Source organism: Neomonachus schauinslandi, chromosome 4 (assembly GCF_002201575.2).
Source record: "Neomonachus schauinslandi chromosome 4, ASM220157v2, whole genome shotgun sequence".
NCBI classification, from domain to species: domain Eukaryota; kingdom Metazoa; phylum Chordata; class Mammalia; order Carnivora; family Phocidae; genus Neomonachus; species Neomonachus schauinslandi.
The window spans coordinates 71,305,733-71,321,370 of NC_058406.1; the positions used below are offsets into that span (position 1 = coordinate 71,305,733).

Consider the following 15,638-nt stretch of genomic DNA (forward strand, 5'->3'; position numbering starts at 1 on the left):
ACAAATTTTGAAAGATGTTTCCTTTTGATATATCCGGAAAAGATCTTGACAGTTTTTCTGTGCTGAGTATTGTTGAGGACAGATTTTTTCCATGAGAATTTACATTTAAAATAAAAATGAAAAATTACACAAATGACCTTATTGAACAATTTCATTTATACACAGCTTTTCTAGAATTTATATATTGCATAAAACGAAGTTAACTATAGCCAAATATTTAAAATATTAGTTTAGGTAGAAATTCACATTTCCTGATTATAGTTGTGTTCTTTTCCCCTAGATAACCAACTCGTTTTTCTTCAAACTTTATAGTAGTAAGTCTGAAATACTTGAGAAGGGAGAAGTCCTCTTAGTTTATTATTACATAAAGCCTTAAGGCATGCCTATTATTCTGTGATCTTTGGTGGGTTTTTTTTTCCTTTCTGTATTTCTTTTCTGTTTACTTGAAGAATACAGAAAAATAGAAACCACTATGAGTTTGTGTTTGTTTTTTCTTTGACACATTTCCTCGTTCCTAGTTGACTCTAATCCCAGAATTTCTTTGAATTCACTTTATAAATTTCCATGGATTGTTTTGTGAGTAGTTATTTCTCTGCAAGTAAGGTTTGGGACCTGTGCATATCAGCACTTTTTTTTTTTTTAATAATTCATTTACTTGTTTCTTGTTACCTCTTTTTAAAGTCTATATTTATTAAATGCTTATTTTGTACAAGGCGCTTTGCTGAGGAATTCAGAGATAAATAATGCAAAATCTCTACTGCCCTCAGTTCACAATCTAGTATACTAGCTTGAACTTTTTGATGACTTAGCCAAGTCAGTAAAATATTTATGCCTGTATCCAGTATTGCTACTTTATTAACTTGTATTTTATTAGTTAGCATGTTGAAAAATGGTAAAGCAACATCAAAGGCATTTCTCAAAAATACACCAATTGAACAGAAAGAAAACCTACTTGAATGTTTCACAATGAACAAAAACACAATTTTGAAAATAGTATAAAACTTGTCAAAGAAGCAAAGACAAATAAAATTTCTGCATTTAAATTAACCCAGCTTTAGTCTTATATAATTTTTTTTTAATTATTCCGGACTTCTGTTAATGGGAAGAAAAAAATCATCTAGTTTCAAAGCTCTCTAATATTTAGAGGTTTAAACCTCAGTTTTGGGTATAACAAATGTGGAAAATACATCTTCAATAACACAGTATTGTGAATGTCCCTCTGCCCAATTAAGCATTTCCACATATGTCTAAATCTCTAATCTGTAAACTGAGCACCATCATGTAACTTAACCTTAATGTACACATATGAGAATTTAAAGCTTATTAAAGCTTAATAAAATAATATAATAATTTAATATTATTAAAAATATAAGGATTGACATACCTTTCATATTTCTTCAGGGTATGCCAAGACCTGGCTGAGGATGACTGAAAGAGAACATGGTTGAAGGCATCATACATTCATAAAATAGAAATGATCTTTGAATAGGAAAGTTGTGGGTAGGCAGAAGGGCTTTCATAGGTGAAAATTTAATAAAAATTGTAGGTAACTGGCAGTCTTTAAAGTGATGTGTTTTTCCTAAATGATTCTAATTTAAAATCAAGCATCAACCATGTTTTTTGTCTTTAAAAATCTGAATCTTTTGGAAAAGTTGAATAGGCACCACTATTGTGAAATTCTATAGAACAACATAGATGTCTTTTTAAGTAGAAAACCATTTTATCAGCTCTCTTAATACTTGTTTGTGTGTCCTTTATTGTGAAGAAGTAATTGTTTCACTGTGTTCATTGGTATAATGTGTTCTTTGTCTCTTACCTATGCACTTAAGCAACTAAACTCAGCTCGCCTTGAAGGAGATAACAATATGGTAAATTTCTCTTACATGCTCAACTTCCTGCATGTAAAATGGCTGAAGGTTTGTTGGCCTACTGTGTTTTCTACATCTTGAGTAAAGTGCCTTCTCTTGCTATTAGCTGCTGTAAAAGTCTAAAGTAGTCAAAGCCATGAATTCATTAGTCCAACAAAAAATACAGGGAATACTAGCTGAAGTAATATTGGAACTTGAAGAATAGAAATTTTGTGTTCTAATTGCCAAATATATTAGCTATGCCAAATTCATATTTTAGAATATGAATTTATATATAAATATATAGTGCCTTTTATACCTAGTAAAAGACATTAATTTAACTGGCACTTTGTATTTTCACTTTTGGCAAAGAAAATTAACAAAATTTACTTAACTTAGAGAAAAGTGTAAAGTTTACAAACTTACTTTGTTTTTCAGTATCTTTGATGTTTACCTTAATTTTCACCCAAACTCAACATAGAATTAATTTCTTACGCAGTTTCATGCCAAGACACACTCACCCCCCATATTTCTGTAGTAGCCAGGCCCATTCCCTGTCCAGTACTAATTTACTTAAGAAAGTTACAGAATAGTGATAGCTTTGGGCAAGAATCAGGAGTGAAAATTGTTCTGTAGTACCCAATATATATGTTGAGCTTGATTTGAGGATTTGAGTTTTGAGATGTTAGCAATTTTTAATTTTTAACAAAATAGAAATTCATAAAATCTGAATATAGCCCAAAAACTCATAAACATTAGCCAATAAAAATTTATAGATGTAGTGTTTGGCATCATATTCCTAGATACATTATTTCCATAGAAGTAGTATGGAAACTGCAGTACACTTAATAATAAATTCACAGGTAACTGCCTTTATTCCATTAGCATTGAGCTACAAGGGGCAAAAAAATTCATGTAATGGGAAAGTTTATGTACGGAGTATTTAAAATGCATTTTTGTTGTTCTGAACTACTGTAATTATTGAAGCCCTGGCTAAATTAGGGCTTTCCTTAGATAGCAAGAGAATGCATTCATTTATTTCCATTGTCCTATCTGTAGGTGAATGAAAATGTGTGAGACTATTTCAGTCATTGGTAACTTCGCATATAAATCATAGGTTTTATTTTAGGTAAGGATATCCTAAACAATTAGCAAGACTTTATTTCACTTATTAGGCATCTGTTTTGCTACTGATGTCATCTACTTAAAATAAGATGTGTTTAACTCTGGTCATTTTAAATTCATTACACCTCAAGTTTATTGTGCCCCACCAGTGGCTATAGCAATGTCTATTTATCCTTGCTTTATTTTAGTTTCCTAAAATTCTAGAATTTTAGACCTAAATGAGAAATTAGGAATTGTTTAGTCCAAACCTTTCATTTTATAGATGAGAGAACTACAACTTACTCCCAGTTTTAGAAAACTATTACGTAGTAACTTATAAAATTAGTATAAGATTCAAAAATTAATACTATTGATCTATATGAAGGCATACTTTCACAGTATATTAAGCTGTACTGATTTAGTTACTACTATAATTACATTTTTCTATACTAAGTTGTAGAAAATGTTAAATTCCAACTTTCTTTCATGCTCTATATTTTTCTCTAATTTTTAATGCTGGCTAGATTTGGGCAGAGGAAGTGACAAAAGTAAGTAAATTATTAAACTATAGAGTTATGAAACAATTTAATTGTTATTCATTCAGTAAATATTTATTGGACAGCAGCCATGGGGCCAGTCATAGTCTTTGTTACTATATCTTACAAAATCTAAAAATTACTATAGAAAGTTCAGATTGTTTGGCTAGAAGTAGCTCCATAAGGCAGTGCAACAATGTTACAGAGATGTGCTTTGCACACATTCTGATACAATGTTACATTAAGTAGTAATCTTGCCAGAAGACAGTTTAAATACTTGGTTTACTTACATGACAGTTATATAAACTACCGTTTACACCATGTCTTGTATATTCAGTAACTGAATATATCATATGTCACACAAATGAATTTTGTAGATAGCTGAAGCTTGTTCTCTCCAGTAACCAGAGCTAAGTCTTCTGTCACTTTAGTTGAAAATATTGTAAAATAGTATTTTACTGCTCCATTAAATACAGGATAATATATATTTAATTTTACTTACAGTTAGGGTATGAATGTACATTATTGTACCGTGTAACAATTAGATCCGTTGTTTGTTTTTGAAGTATGTTGTCTCCTCCCTCAGTGTCAGACTGTCACTTTTAAAAGCTGTCCATATGACTGCTACTAGTAGTCCCTCTTTCCATGTTACCATTCCTAATCTTTTCTAGGATGGGAAATAAAATAGTCAAGCAAGAATTTAAGGAATAAATTATGACTTTAGATTTGTTTCAGTATTTGAGGTCTTCAGAAGCATTTTTTATTTACTCCTCATGTTCAGGCCTACCAAAATTTGACCTGCAGATGAGGACAGGCTGAAGATTGAGGGCAGGTGGTAATTGTGGCCCCTGACTTTTCTTCTTTTTTTTTTTTTTTCCCAAACGTTAACTTTTTATTTTCTGACTTTGTAGGATTGCTGCCTTTAAGGTCTGTTCCATGTATAGGTTATGAGGGTTTTGATTCTTTGAATTGGAAATCCAGGTGTGAAATTGTTGACGCCCACTCTTCATCCCCCTTTGTGGAATCCATTTATCAACTTAGTTACAGGTCTGCCTTCGCCTCTGATTTTTTTCCTGAACCTCTAGCTTGAAGAGGATAGAGTAACGTGGAAGAGAATATAGGTTGAACAATAAAACCAGGGTCTCTTCCACTCTGGTTAGCATACAGATACACCAAAAAATTTCTGATTCTGCAGTCTCTGTAAGTTAGGGAAATACGTGATATGATGGAAAGAAACTCATAAAACAAATATTTACATTGTGTGTGTGGGGCAGGGTGTGTAAGTAAAACTTAATATATCAAAATGGATTTGGGAAGATTTTTTTTCTTCTGTACTTCTCACTTCTGCCATTTTTATAATTTAAAATATGTATAATTTTAAAACTTCATATTCCTCGAATATTTTAAGATTTAAGTCTATAGAAAAAATAGGTGACAGAACAAGATTGTCACAGCAAATGCCTCAAAAGCCTGACCAAAATTTCTAGCTTACAGTTACCCAGACCTGATATCACAGATCAACAAATTCTTGCCCTTTTTCCAAGTTACATCTTAAAACAATTCTTGCTTCCCTAACCCAAGTTATGCTGTCATATACTCTGGCAGGAGAAAGTCTCTTCCCTAGAACTTTATGTCTTAACTGTAAAATTAAGTCAGGGAATGAGGTCTTCTGGAGGACAGAATAAAAACCCTTTAAATTCACTCTTTTTATCTATCTTTCTAATATGGATCATTCTCTTCCTAGTAAATTGACTATGCCAAACCTATTTCAGTTACCTCTGCCTCTCAGATTAATTATGATCGTTACGTGTGTCAGAAGTAGAGATGGTTTGGGAGATTTGACTACAGCCACCCCAGGCATACACTGAAACTTGTTCAGGAAGTGAGATTCATTTACTTCTGTCATTTACCTTTTCTAAACACAAAGTCTAAATTGTGCAAAGAATGACTTCCTAGGCTTTGTAATATGGTGCCTTTCTTCATAATTTATATTTTGCCCAAACATGGAAGACTGGCCCCTTATACTTTCTGAGATCATTTTATAACTTTTTCCACTTCATGCTCAAACTTCCCAGTTACTTAATCTGTTACCTAGTTCACTTGCTTATACCTTATACAGAAATATTGCCAAATAGAAGGCTTCTCTGCCATTTCTCCTAAAGGCCATTAAATCAAATTGTACTTTCATAGAGACCCACGTGGAACTAGTCTTGTTTACTTTTAAAGTTTATTTATTTTTGATTTACTATGGGTACTTCTAATCAAAACTTTTCTGTAGTCAACCAAGCAGAAGAGTAAATAATGCAAATGTAATACTGAAGTAATTGGTTTTCCTTAACACTTAGGAGGATCATTGATTCTTTTCTTCTCCTGGGACTTGATTTCCTACTTAATGCTAGCTTCTGGATGAAGCTTACTTCAGCCCTATTATCAAAGCACCATGCATTCTGATTTCAGTCAAGTAAAATTTAATTTTAACTCTTGAATTATTGAGTAATTCAAACTTATTTCCATAAATCCAATCTAGTGGTCACTTCTAATCACCTCTATTGCCAGTGGGATGAGAATGACTAAAGCAACTGATGATGTATTTTGCTGCTACTTCCTTTTTGACTGGTTCACTGGGTTAACTGTTGCCACCAAAAAGTGAAGGAGAAGGGAGATGGGGTGTGCAAGGAAAAAGTTTAGACCTAATTTTTATACTTACTACAGTCTTGGAAATATTCTAATTACTTGGATGGGGAGGCTATTTCTTCTGGAGAGGTAGTAGAAGATAGCATTATTAATGGCATTACCACCAATGATGATTCCTAGTGTGGGATAAGCTACTGTTTTGCATGAGCTGTGAGATTTTATTTTTCTCTTCCTCACTTACTACCAACCCTCTGGCTAAAGGTTTAAGATGTTTTTTGCCAGTATTTACTATTTTTAGGTCCTTCTAATTTTTTAGTGAACTGTTTTGTCCCAGCAGTGAACCTGTATCAGAGGGCTGAAGCTAGTAGTAGTGGTGTGCTATTATATACACCTTTTTCCGGCTCTGAGGTCAATGACTTCACCTTGGTAGCTTGAAATGAGCTGTGGTTGGAGTATTTGTACCCTGAAAATCAGCACATTAGAACTCATTCACCCCACTCCCAGCCAGTTTACCAGCACACTACTGATTAAAGGTCCCCCATAACTTGCAGAAAAACCCTAGCATATCTTGTATATAATAGTGATGCTTAAGTTTGGAAATGCAAAGTTTGGAAAGAAAACTGAAAAAAAAAAAAGTCATTTATGCAATAAAGTTCTTTGAAAGAAGCTAAGAACTATGTGCCTAGAAACAAATAATATGTTTGGTAACTAAACAGAAGAGGTTAAAATCCTATGGCTTCACTCTGAAGTTTGTTCATTTGAGATTAAAGACTATCTTTAACTTCAAAGTAAAGTAGCTATAGTAATAATTGAGAATTTTTTTAACAATTTTTTTAAGGATTTTATTTATTTGAGACAGAGAGATAACAGAGAGAGAGAGAGCATGAGCACGGGGAGAAGCAGGCACCCCACTGTGCCAGGACCCCCCCCCCCCCAATGGGGGGTTATGCTGGGATCGTGACCTGAGCTGAAGGCAGACGCTTACCATCTGAGCCACGTGGGAGAATTTTTTGAAATATTATTTTATACATATAAACCAATATTCTTAAAATGTTATGACAGTATATTGACTGTCCCATAGTAGTGTTTGTAGGCTTTTATGTGTATGCCATTAAGCTTTGACATTAATAGATTCTTCTGAGTGAAGTACTGGTAAGGAATTGGGTAATGTAGAAAAGCTAAGGTGTAGAAAACGGGGAACAGTTTAAACACAAAGCAGAATCAGGGACTTGGCAGCTTCTCATTTGGGGTTTACTTGGGGGATTTTTAAACTATCTTAACAAATGTACATAAAATGGGCTAAGTCCTCTAATAAAATTCTAAAACTATGTTCCAATTTAAGTCTGAACAGGAATTGAGAATAACTCAAAGTGAATTTGATCGTCAAGCAGAGATTACAAGACTTCTGCTAGAGGGAATCAGCAGTACACATGTGAGTGTTCATTCACTGGAAATTCATTTGAAACAGAAGACTTTGATGGTCCTAAGGGACTTTGAGGGGGGAAAACTGAACTTCAAAACTTTTTCAGTCATTTATCAAGGAAATTTAAATTATGGCCCTTGCCAAGATATATGAAGAAATATTTTAAATTTTTGTTTACACCTCATCACCTAGATCTCCCACCATCATCAAAGCCATTTGTTGGTTTTTGTTGGCTACATAGTTTGTTCTTACACTATTAACCGAGGTCAGCCTCGGTAAGCCTTGTAGTAGAATGCTAGATACTGGTGATTCTCCCTGAGTACATGTTGTGGTCTGTTGCCCCTTGGAATTTAGCACTTTTAAGGAGATTATAGAGCTAAGAAGTAACTCTAACTTTCCTTTACAGGCCCATCATCTCCGTTGCCTGAATGACTTTGTGGAAGCCCAGATGACTTACTATGCACAATGTTACCAGTACATGTTAGACCTCCAGAAACAACTGGGAAGGTTGTAATTTCCTTTTCACACCTGAAACTCTTGATAAGAGAGGAAATTCAGATTTTTGCATGTGAACTAATAATAGAGATGAAGATTTGAAGGATTAAAGACTTTTATTAGCTTGCTTAAAATCAGATTTTTTTTTTTTTTCTTTAAGGAAAGTGTCGGACTCGTGAGGTAGCAAAAACATTGTGAGCTCTCCTAGCACCCAAGAACTTAACAGGGATGAGAACATAATTTAAGTGAATACTTTTTTAGTGCTATATAAAGAAAACTTAAAAGTGTTTGAAGTTCATTTCTCTCTTAAAATACCTTCCAGTTAGTTGAGAAGGATTACATTGACACTTATTTGCCCTTAGAGATAAGCTAATTTATACTTACTCATTACTTGTCCACTGTTTTAAAAAAAAAAAAAGTTTTAGAATAGTCTATAAGACCTCAAGCCCATAATGTAATTATTAAAAATCATTTTAATATACTTCAAAGTATTGATAGCACAGAATGTTCATAGCTCAGTCATTCATTCATCAAATGTTTATTGAATACCTGTCATATACCAGGCACTGTTCTGTACTCGAGAATTATATCAGCAAACAGAACAGGCAAAATTGCTTACCCTTATAGAGCTCACATTCTAAGGTGACACTAGAAATAAAATGATGTATAGGACAAACATGGCCTCTGCTAGGTCTAGGTAGAAATACCTAGATATTTAAAGTCTAGGTAGAATTAAAGGCCATTGGTAGATAGGCCAGGTGGTAAGTGGAAAGCTCGAAGTGCAGGTTTCTGTGAAGGACCTCTAACTGTGACTCAGGTGGGTCTGGCAAAGTTTCACAGATGAAATTATCTTAGGGGGAATAATCTAGATGAAGAAAGGAGCAGGGATGAATATTCCAGACAAAGGAAGAACACATACATGAAAAGGCCAGAGAAAAGAGAGAGTGGCAATTCAGGGAACTGACAGTAGTTTGTTCTGGTTGGAGTATACATAGTGTTTAAGAATGGAATTGTAGATACGGCTACAAGAATAAACAGGGTCATGTCACCAATGCCTTGTAAAGTAAGTAGTGATAAGGAGTTGGAGATTTATATAGTGAAGAGCCATTAAACCCAAGGGAGTGATATGTAAGAGTTGAAGGAGAAATATTAAGAGAAGTTATTTTCAAGGAATAAGTTTTTTTAAAAATCACTTTGGTGTTCTTTTCTGCATTTAATCCTTTAAAACTAGACCTAGAACAAAATTAGGCACATCCACAAAACGAATTTTAGATCTTAAAGATGAATTGTAGCCTGATACCACTGGTTATTCCAATAAGATTTATAGAAGATTTATACTTCTGTATATTTGAAGGTTTGTTAATGGTATTCCTATCTGAAAGCAGAATGCCACTTTATCCCCACATCATTACAACTATTTTAAGCCCAGGAAGCCTTAGTACTTCCTTTTCACTTTGTCCTGATACTCTGGGAGTGCAGTAAAGGGATTGCTGTTGTTACCATTCATACTTGTATCCTGCTTAAAGCCACACAAATGCTTGGAACTCTGCCATTCAAACAAAATGCTAGTTATTGCACTTTTGGATAAGCTCAAACATTACAGAGTGAAATGGGTACTATTGTTCTAGGGAAGAAAGTCTAGCTTATCTCTCTGCCCTCAAAGAATTAGATTACTGGTAAGGACCAATGATAGAGAGTGGGAGGAATTTTAGGTCTTTAATGTTACAAGCTATGCTTTTTAAGAGAGTATATAGAAATATTCAAACGCAGAACTGGATAAATCATCCAATTCCAGACTAATTCAGAAGCTATTTCTGAAGAGTAGAACCAGGTTGTAATGTTAATGGTTGTAATAGAGTGATGGTAGTAGTAATAGTAACTGAATAAGAGCAGTCCCGTAGGAAGGGCTCCAGTTGTTCCCAGGCACTCCTCTAGACACCTCATATATAATGTGATAGCCCTCACACCGGTGAGGGTCCTAATAGGACCCACATTTTACAGATGAGGAAACAAAAGCACTAGTCACAAGATTAGTAAGTGTATTTCATTTTTAAATAGAAGGTTTTAATATATCAAGCTACAGTGGCAGAAGGTCTGTAGTTTTTAAGATGTATCAGTAAAAGTTCTTAGAAGGGGAAAATGGTCTTTCAGGGTTTTGTTGTTGTTTGGTTGGGGTTTTTTTGTTTGTTTCTTCTTTTTACCATTAATTCCCCAAAATTGACATAGGTAGACCTCATTGGTAAACAAGGGCTAATTATACTAGTAAATTTGAAAGTAACATTCCATGATTAGAGACTTTAAAAACCACACATATGTGGGGAACAAGAGCTTTTTTTTTTTAATCTTCAGGAATGTATATATTGGGGAAACTGAGTTCACTGAGGAAAAGATGCTAGGAAAGGTGTTCCTAACTTTAGAGTAAAACCTGAATTAGAAATTAGGATTTTTTGTCCTTAGAACCCTGTTATCCACCAGAGAAATATTTGCTTTAATTTTTAAAAATGCACTATTTCAGGCATGAAGGATACAGTGTAAACAAAACAGACCAAATCCATGTCTTCGTTGAACCTACATTTTATTTGGGGGCAGAGGGAAGTAGAAAATCAATATGTAAATTACATAGTATATTAGAAGGTGATAAATGCTATGGAGAAAAATAAGCAGGGAAGTACCTTGGTTAGGAGTAGAGGTTTACACTAGTTAGGGAAGACGGACTTGAAAGATGAGAGGAAGCAAAGCAGGTAGGCCGGCAACTGAGAGACAATGCTCCAGGGGAGTGTACAGTAAGTAGAAAAGCCCTGCAGCAGGAACATAGCTGTGATGTTCAGACGGCAGTAAGGAGGGCTTGGCTGGAGATGAATTGAGGAAACAGGAAGCTGGGACACAGAGGGCTTTGGCCTTTACTCAAAGATAAGGAGTCTTTGGAGGGTTTTGCCCTGAGGAGTGATACAATTCGATTAGCCTTTGACAGGATCATTCTTGCTCCTCTGTTAAAGGTAAATGTGAGGGGGCATGGGTGGAGGCTAACAGACCTGTTTAGAACTGATTGCAATAATTTAGTCAGTAGGGCGCCTGGGTGGCTCAGTCGTTAAGCGTCTGCCTTCGGCTCAGGTCATGGTCCCAGGGTCCTGGGATCGAGTCCCGCATCGGGCTCCCTGCTTGGAGGGAAGCCTGCTTCTCCCTCTCCCACTCCCCCTGCTTGTGTTCCTGCTCTCGCTGTCTCTCTGTCAAATAAATAGATAAAATCTTTAAAAAAAAAAAAAAAAAATAATAATAATTTAGTCAGTAATCCAGTCAGGAGATGATGGTGGCTTGGATCAGGGTGATTGTGGTAGAAGCGGTCAAACCCTGGGTGTATTTTAAAGGTAGAACCAATAGGATTTGCTGACAGACTTCATTATATGGGGCTTAAAGGAGTCCAGATTTACTGCAGGTGTTTGGCCTGAACAACTGGAAGAATGGAGCTGTAGTTAATTAAAATAGGGAATGCCACAAGAGGGGCAGATTGGGATAGTATATCACCCCAGTTTTATGCCAGAAGCCCAGTTTTAGACATTTGAAGTTTGAAATGTCTATCAGACATCTAAGTGGAGAATACCCAGTTGTAGGACATGCAGGTCTGGAGTTTGGGGGGTAAATTAGAGGTAGATATTAGAGAGTGGTCAGCTTATCAAGGATATTTAAATCTGAGACCAGATGGAAGACTAAGTATAGGTAGAGAAAAGAAGAGGGCTAAGAGTTGAGCCCTAAAGCACTCCCAACATAGAGAGCTTAAGGAAGCAGTGGTACGGAATGAACAGTGAGGTAAGATGTAAACCAAGAGTGTGGCCTGGAAGTCAGGTGAAGAAGATAGATGAAAGTGGAGGGAAAGAATCCACTCTGATCACTAGATAGGTCAGGTGAAATGAGGAATGTTAATAGACCATTGGATTTAGAACACTGAAGTCATTGCTGACCTTGACGAGAGTAGTTTTAGTGGAACAGTGGAGGCAAAAGCTTGTCTATAATGTAAAAGAACAAAAGGAGAGGGACTGTGATGGTGAGTTTAGATAAGTCTTTCAAAGGTTCTAGTGTAAAGAGGAACAGAAGAATGAAGCAGCAGCCAGAGGAGAAAGTGTGTCTAGCAGATTTTTGTTTTTTAAGATAGAAATTTGTAAGCTGATGAGAATGATACAGTACATGGAGAAATATTATAGCATGGGAAAGAAAAGGAAGACTTGCTAGTGTGATATCCTTGAGAGGAAAAAGAAGGTGAGGTTTTTGTGCAGAGGTGAAGAAATTAGCCATAGAAGCGTGGACAGCTCATCTGTAGTAAGAGGAGAGATGATCACAAAAGCATAGATGTTTCCTGATTGTTCTTTTTCTTCTCAGTTCAGAAGGAAACAAATCATCAGCTGAGTATAAAGGTTAGGGGAGAACTGCTAGAATTTAACTACTCTTGTTTATGCTGCTGACTGACTGTGCTTTCCAGATGGCCCAGTGGTCATATAGAGAAGAAGGAAATTGTATTTTATGGAGGGATGAATTTCACTCACCTTACCAGATGAGACCTTTTATATTTATTAAGATTTAAATATGAATTTTCATAGGAAATTTTCAGCCTTAGAAATGGTTGGATGAGAATGAATATAGGCCAGCCAGTTTGTGCTGTTTTCCACTTAGTATTGGAGAAACAGTAGCTTTAAAATAAGTTGAAAATTTTAATTATCTTTAAAATATTTATAAGCACACCAATCAAAGAGATTTTACTAATTTCTAATAAAACATTTATTTTTACCCCTAAAAAATACAAGACAGAATGAACTTGTGAAATTTGCCCTATTCGCCCATTGAGGCTTCATTATGATAATTATTAGTCAAAACATATTTTTTGAATGTCTATGTCCTCACCTGTTTGTATGTCCATAAAGGAATGATACTGTTTCATCTTAGTATCTTCAGCTTGTGGTAGTGACTCTGGACATGTGGATACCCCATAAATATTTGTCATTTGAATAAATAGAAAAATGTGATTGGATCAGTTTTATAAAAAAGAAAGTTTGGCTAGCTATTCAAATATTTCTCAAAGAATTAACTTGAGAAAACTTCACTCTTGTGATAGTATCTAATGTAGAAGTAGTTTTTCGTTGATATTTTATTTAACAACTCTTAAAGGCAGGAAAAGATTAATAAAACATACTAGTAAAGGTTTTTTTGGAAGTGTTTTAAGGATAAACTCATTTTTTCAGGGAAAACTTTTTTTTTTAACTTTATAATTGTGAAGACAGCTTTGAAAAGAACTTTCAAGGACTTATATTTGGAAAACACCTGAATTTTTTTTTTTAACACCTGAATTTTTTATAGTATAACTGGCTCAAGAGGCACAAGTTAGATAGCAACCTTTGTCATTAAAATACTACTGACGGCTCTAAATCTTTAGCCAAAGTGGAAGTTGGTAGAAAGTAAACACTGCCACCAAGTGGTGGTATTCAGAAGCTCTAGTCACTTGGAAATAGATAATTGGCCATTTTCTTTTCAACAGTTTTCCATCCAGTTATTCTAACAACAATCAAACTTCTGTGGCCCCCGTACCATCTGCTTCATCAAATGTGATTGGTTCTTCTGCCTTGACTTCAACAAGTGGCCTAGTAATCGCCTCTCCTACCAACCTCATTGACCTTAAGGAGTGCAGTGGCAGTAGGAAGGCCAGGGTTCTGTATGATTATGATGCTGCAAACAGTAGTGAATTATCACTTCTAGCAGATGAGGTGAGTAAGATATGGGTATAAGAAAACCTGTATCATAGATTGACATACCTTCTAGTATTATAATCAATTGTAAATTCCTCATTACTTATTTGGAAATAGTTTATCGCGAATACTTTCATATATTTAAGATGGTTATATTAACATTTTATTTAAAAAATACTATTCTTTAACAAAATAGAATATCACAGAAATATTTAAAGCTTTTAACTGCTAAGTAACTAGAAGATTTCTAAAACTGCCTCTAATAAAATCCTTTATCTTTTAGCAAAGTTGATGATAATGTTTAAAGAACTTTAGTAATGAATAAACAGGTTATAAATCTGATTATTCTTCTATGTGCTTATTTTGTAACATAGTTAATAACTGGAAATATTTTATTTTGTAGGTGATCACTGTGTTCAGTGTCGTTGGAATGGATTCAGACTGGCTAATGGGGGAAAGGGGAAATCAGAAGGGCAGGGTGCCAATTACCTACTTAGAACTGCTCAATTAAATAGGTGGACTATGGAAAGATTACCCATCATGACACCAGTATTTATATACAATTAACTCTAAATAAAGCAGGTTTAAGTATCTTCCATGTTAATGTTCTTAGGAGACTGAAAAGAAAATACCAGCCATCAGAAACCAGCCTTTCTGCCAATAAAATTGCATGGTGAATGTTTCATTACAGAATTTATGTTAGTGCTTTCATGCCAAGAATGTTTTCTTACAAAATTCTCTTTCTACTGAGGTTTCACTAATAAGCAGCTTCTACTTTTGAGCTCCAACTTAAAGCAGAAGAACTGTTTTCTACTGAATTTTTAATTATTGGCAAGCTTTTTCTTTTATGTAAAATAAATTTATTGTGAATTGATATCAGTGACTCATTTATTAGGTATAATTAATAGCCAAAGAATAAAATTAAAATTTGTTTTAAGCTTTTGGTTTAAAAAGAGCTCTAAGATATAAGCCTCTTTTGTGGAAGATATAATATTTCTGAAATGTTTCCATAAACAGAAATGCAGTTATACCATGTTTACCTTGTTTTCCAACAGAAATTGAATTATTTCAATACTATATCTCAGTGGTTTATTTTGGGGGGTTTTGGGGTTTTTATTAAACACTACTGAATGATTTCTTCTAAATTTAAGAAAAACTAGTCCTTGAAAAGCATTACCATGTTACTCTGGTATATTTTCAGTTAAGGTTCTAAAACATCTGGAACAAGTTCAATTCGCTAAACAGTGTTTTTTTAAGATTGTTCAGTTGGAACAATTTAATGCATAATCAGAATCGGATCTGTTAAGAACATACTTCAGTAGAGAGAATTTCTTCTTACAGAACAACAAATCCCTTATCAAAAATATGGATTAGTGCAACTACACCCATCAAAGAGGAATATTGTATACAAACAATACATCTTTGGTTACTCTAAGCCTACTAATTTTGAGTATTTATTAATGAACTTAGGTTATCTTGATCAGGATCCCTGGTTATGAAACGCACTCATGAAATTATTAGTGCCACACTTGCAGTCAGAAAATTGCTATTTGGACCATTGCTGTGAGTCAGATTGTTCCCATATTAGGACTGCTGCATTCATTCTCATTCATTCATTCATTATTCATTCATTGTTGAGGGCCAGGCACTACGCTGATAACTGGGGATATTATCTGTATCCCCAAGATGCACAGTCCTTCCCCCTGCAGACCTTAAAGACCAGTGGAGAATACAGAAAAATAAGCAGTTGCCATATAATAGAGTACATGTCATGATAGAAGAAATACAGGGTACTGTGGGAACTTTGGGAGTCACCTAATTCGGATTTGGGGAGTGGGAGATGGTTTGGAGAGGAAGTGTTCCAGGTGGA

The 15,638-nt window shown here is 34.7% G+C and overlaps 1 protein-coding gene across 4 annotated transcripts in view; it reads left to right on the top strand.

Moving 5' to 3' along the window:
* The window catches only part of SH3GLB1 (SH3 domain containing GRB2 like, endophilin B1), a 34,643-nt gene extending 20,001 nt beyond the window's left edge, over positions 1-14,642 (top strand). The window contains exons 6-11 of one of the 4 annotated variants that reach the window (XM_044914062.1): positions 1,830-1,916; positions 3,476-3,499; positions 7,464-7,553; positions 7,951-8,051; positions 13,561-13,786; positions 14,172-14,642. In XM_044914062.1, the coding sequence (XP_044769997.1) occupies positions 1,830-1,916; positions 3,476-3,499; positions 7,464-7,553; positions 7,951-8,051; positions 13,561-13,786; positions 14,172-14,279 (636 nt within the window). In that variant the 3' untranslated portion in view covers positions 14,280-14,642. The remainder of the gene's footprint in view (positions 1-1,829; positions 1,917-3,475; positions 3,500-7,463; positions 7,554-7,950; positions 8,052-13,560; positions 13,787-14,171) is intronic. The other 3 variants (XM_044914064.1, XM_044914063.1, XM_021690259.2) reach the window with 3 other exon arrangements.
* Positions 14,643-15,638: the final 996 nt, after the last annotated feature.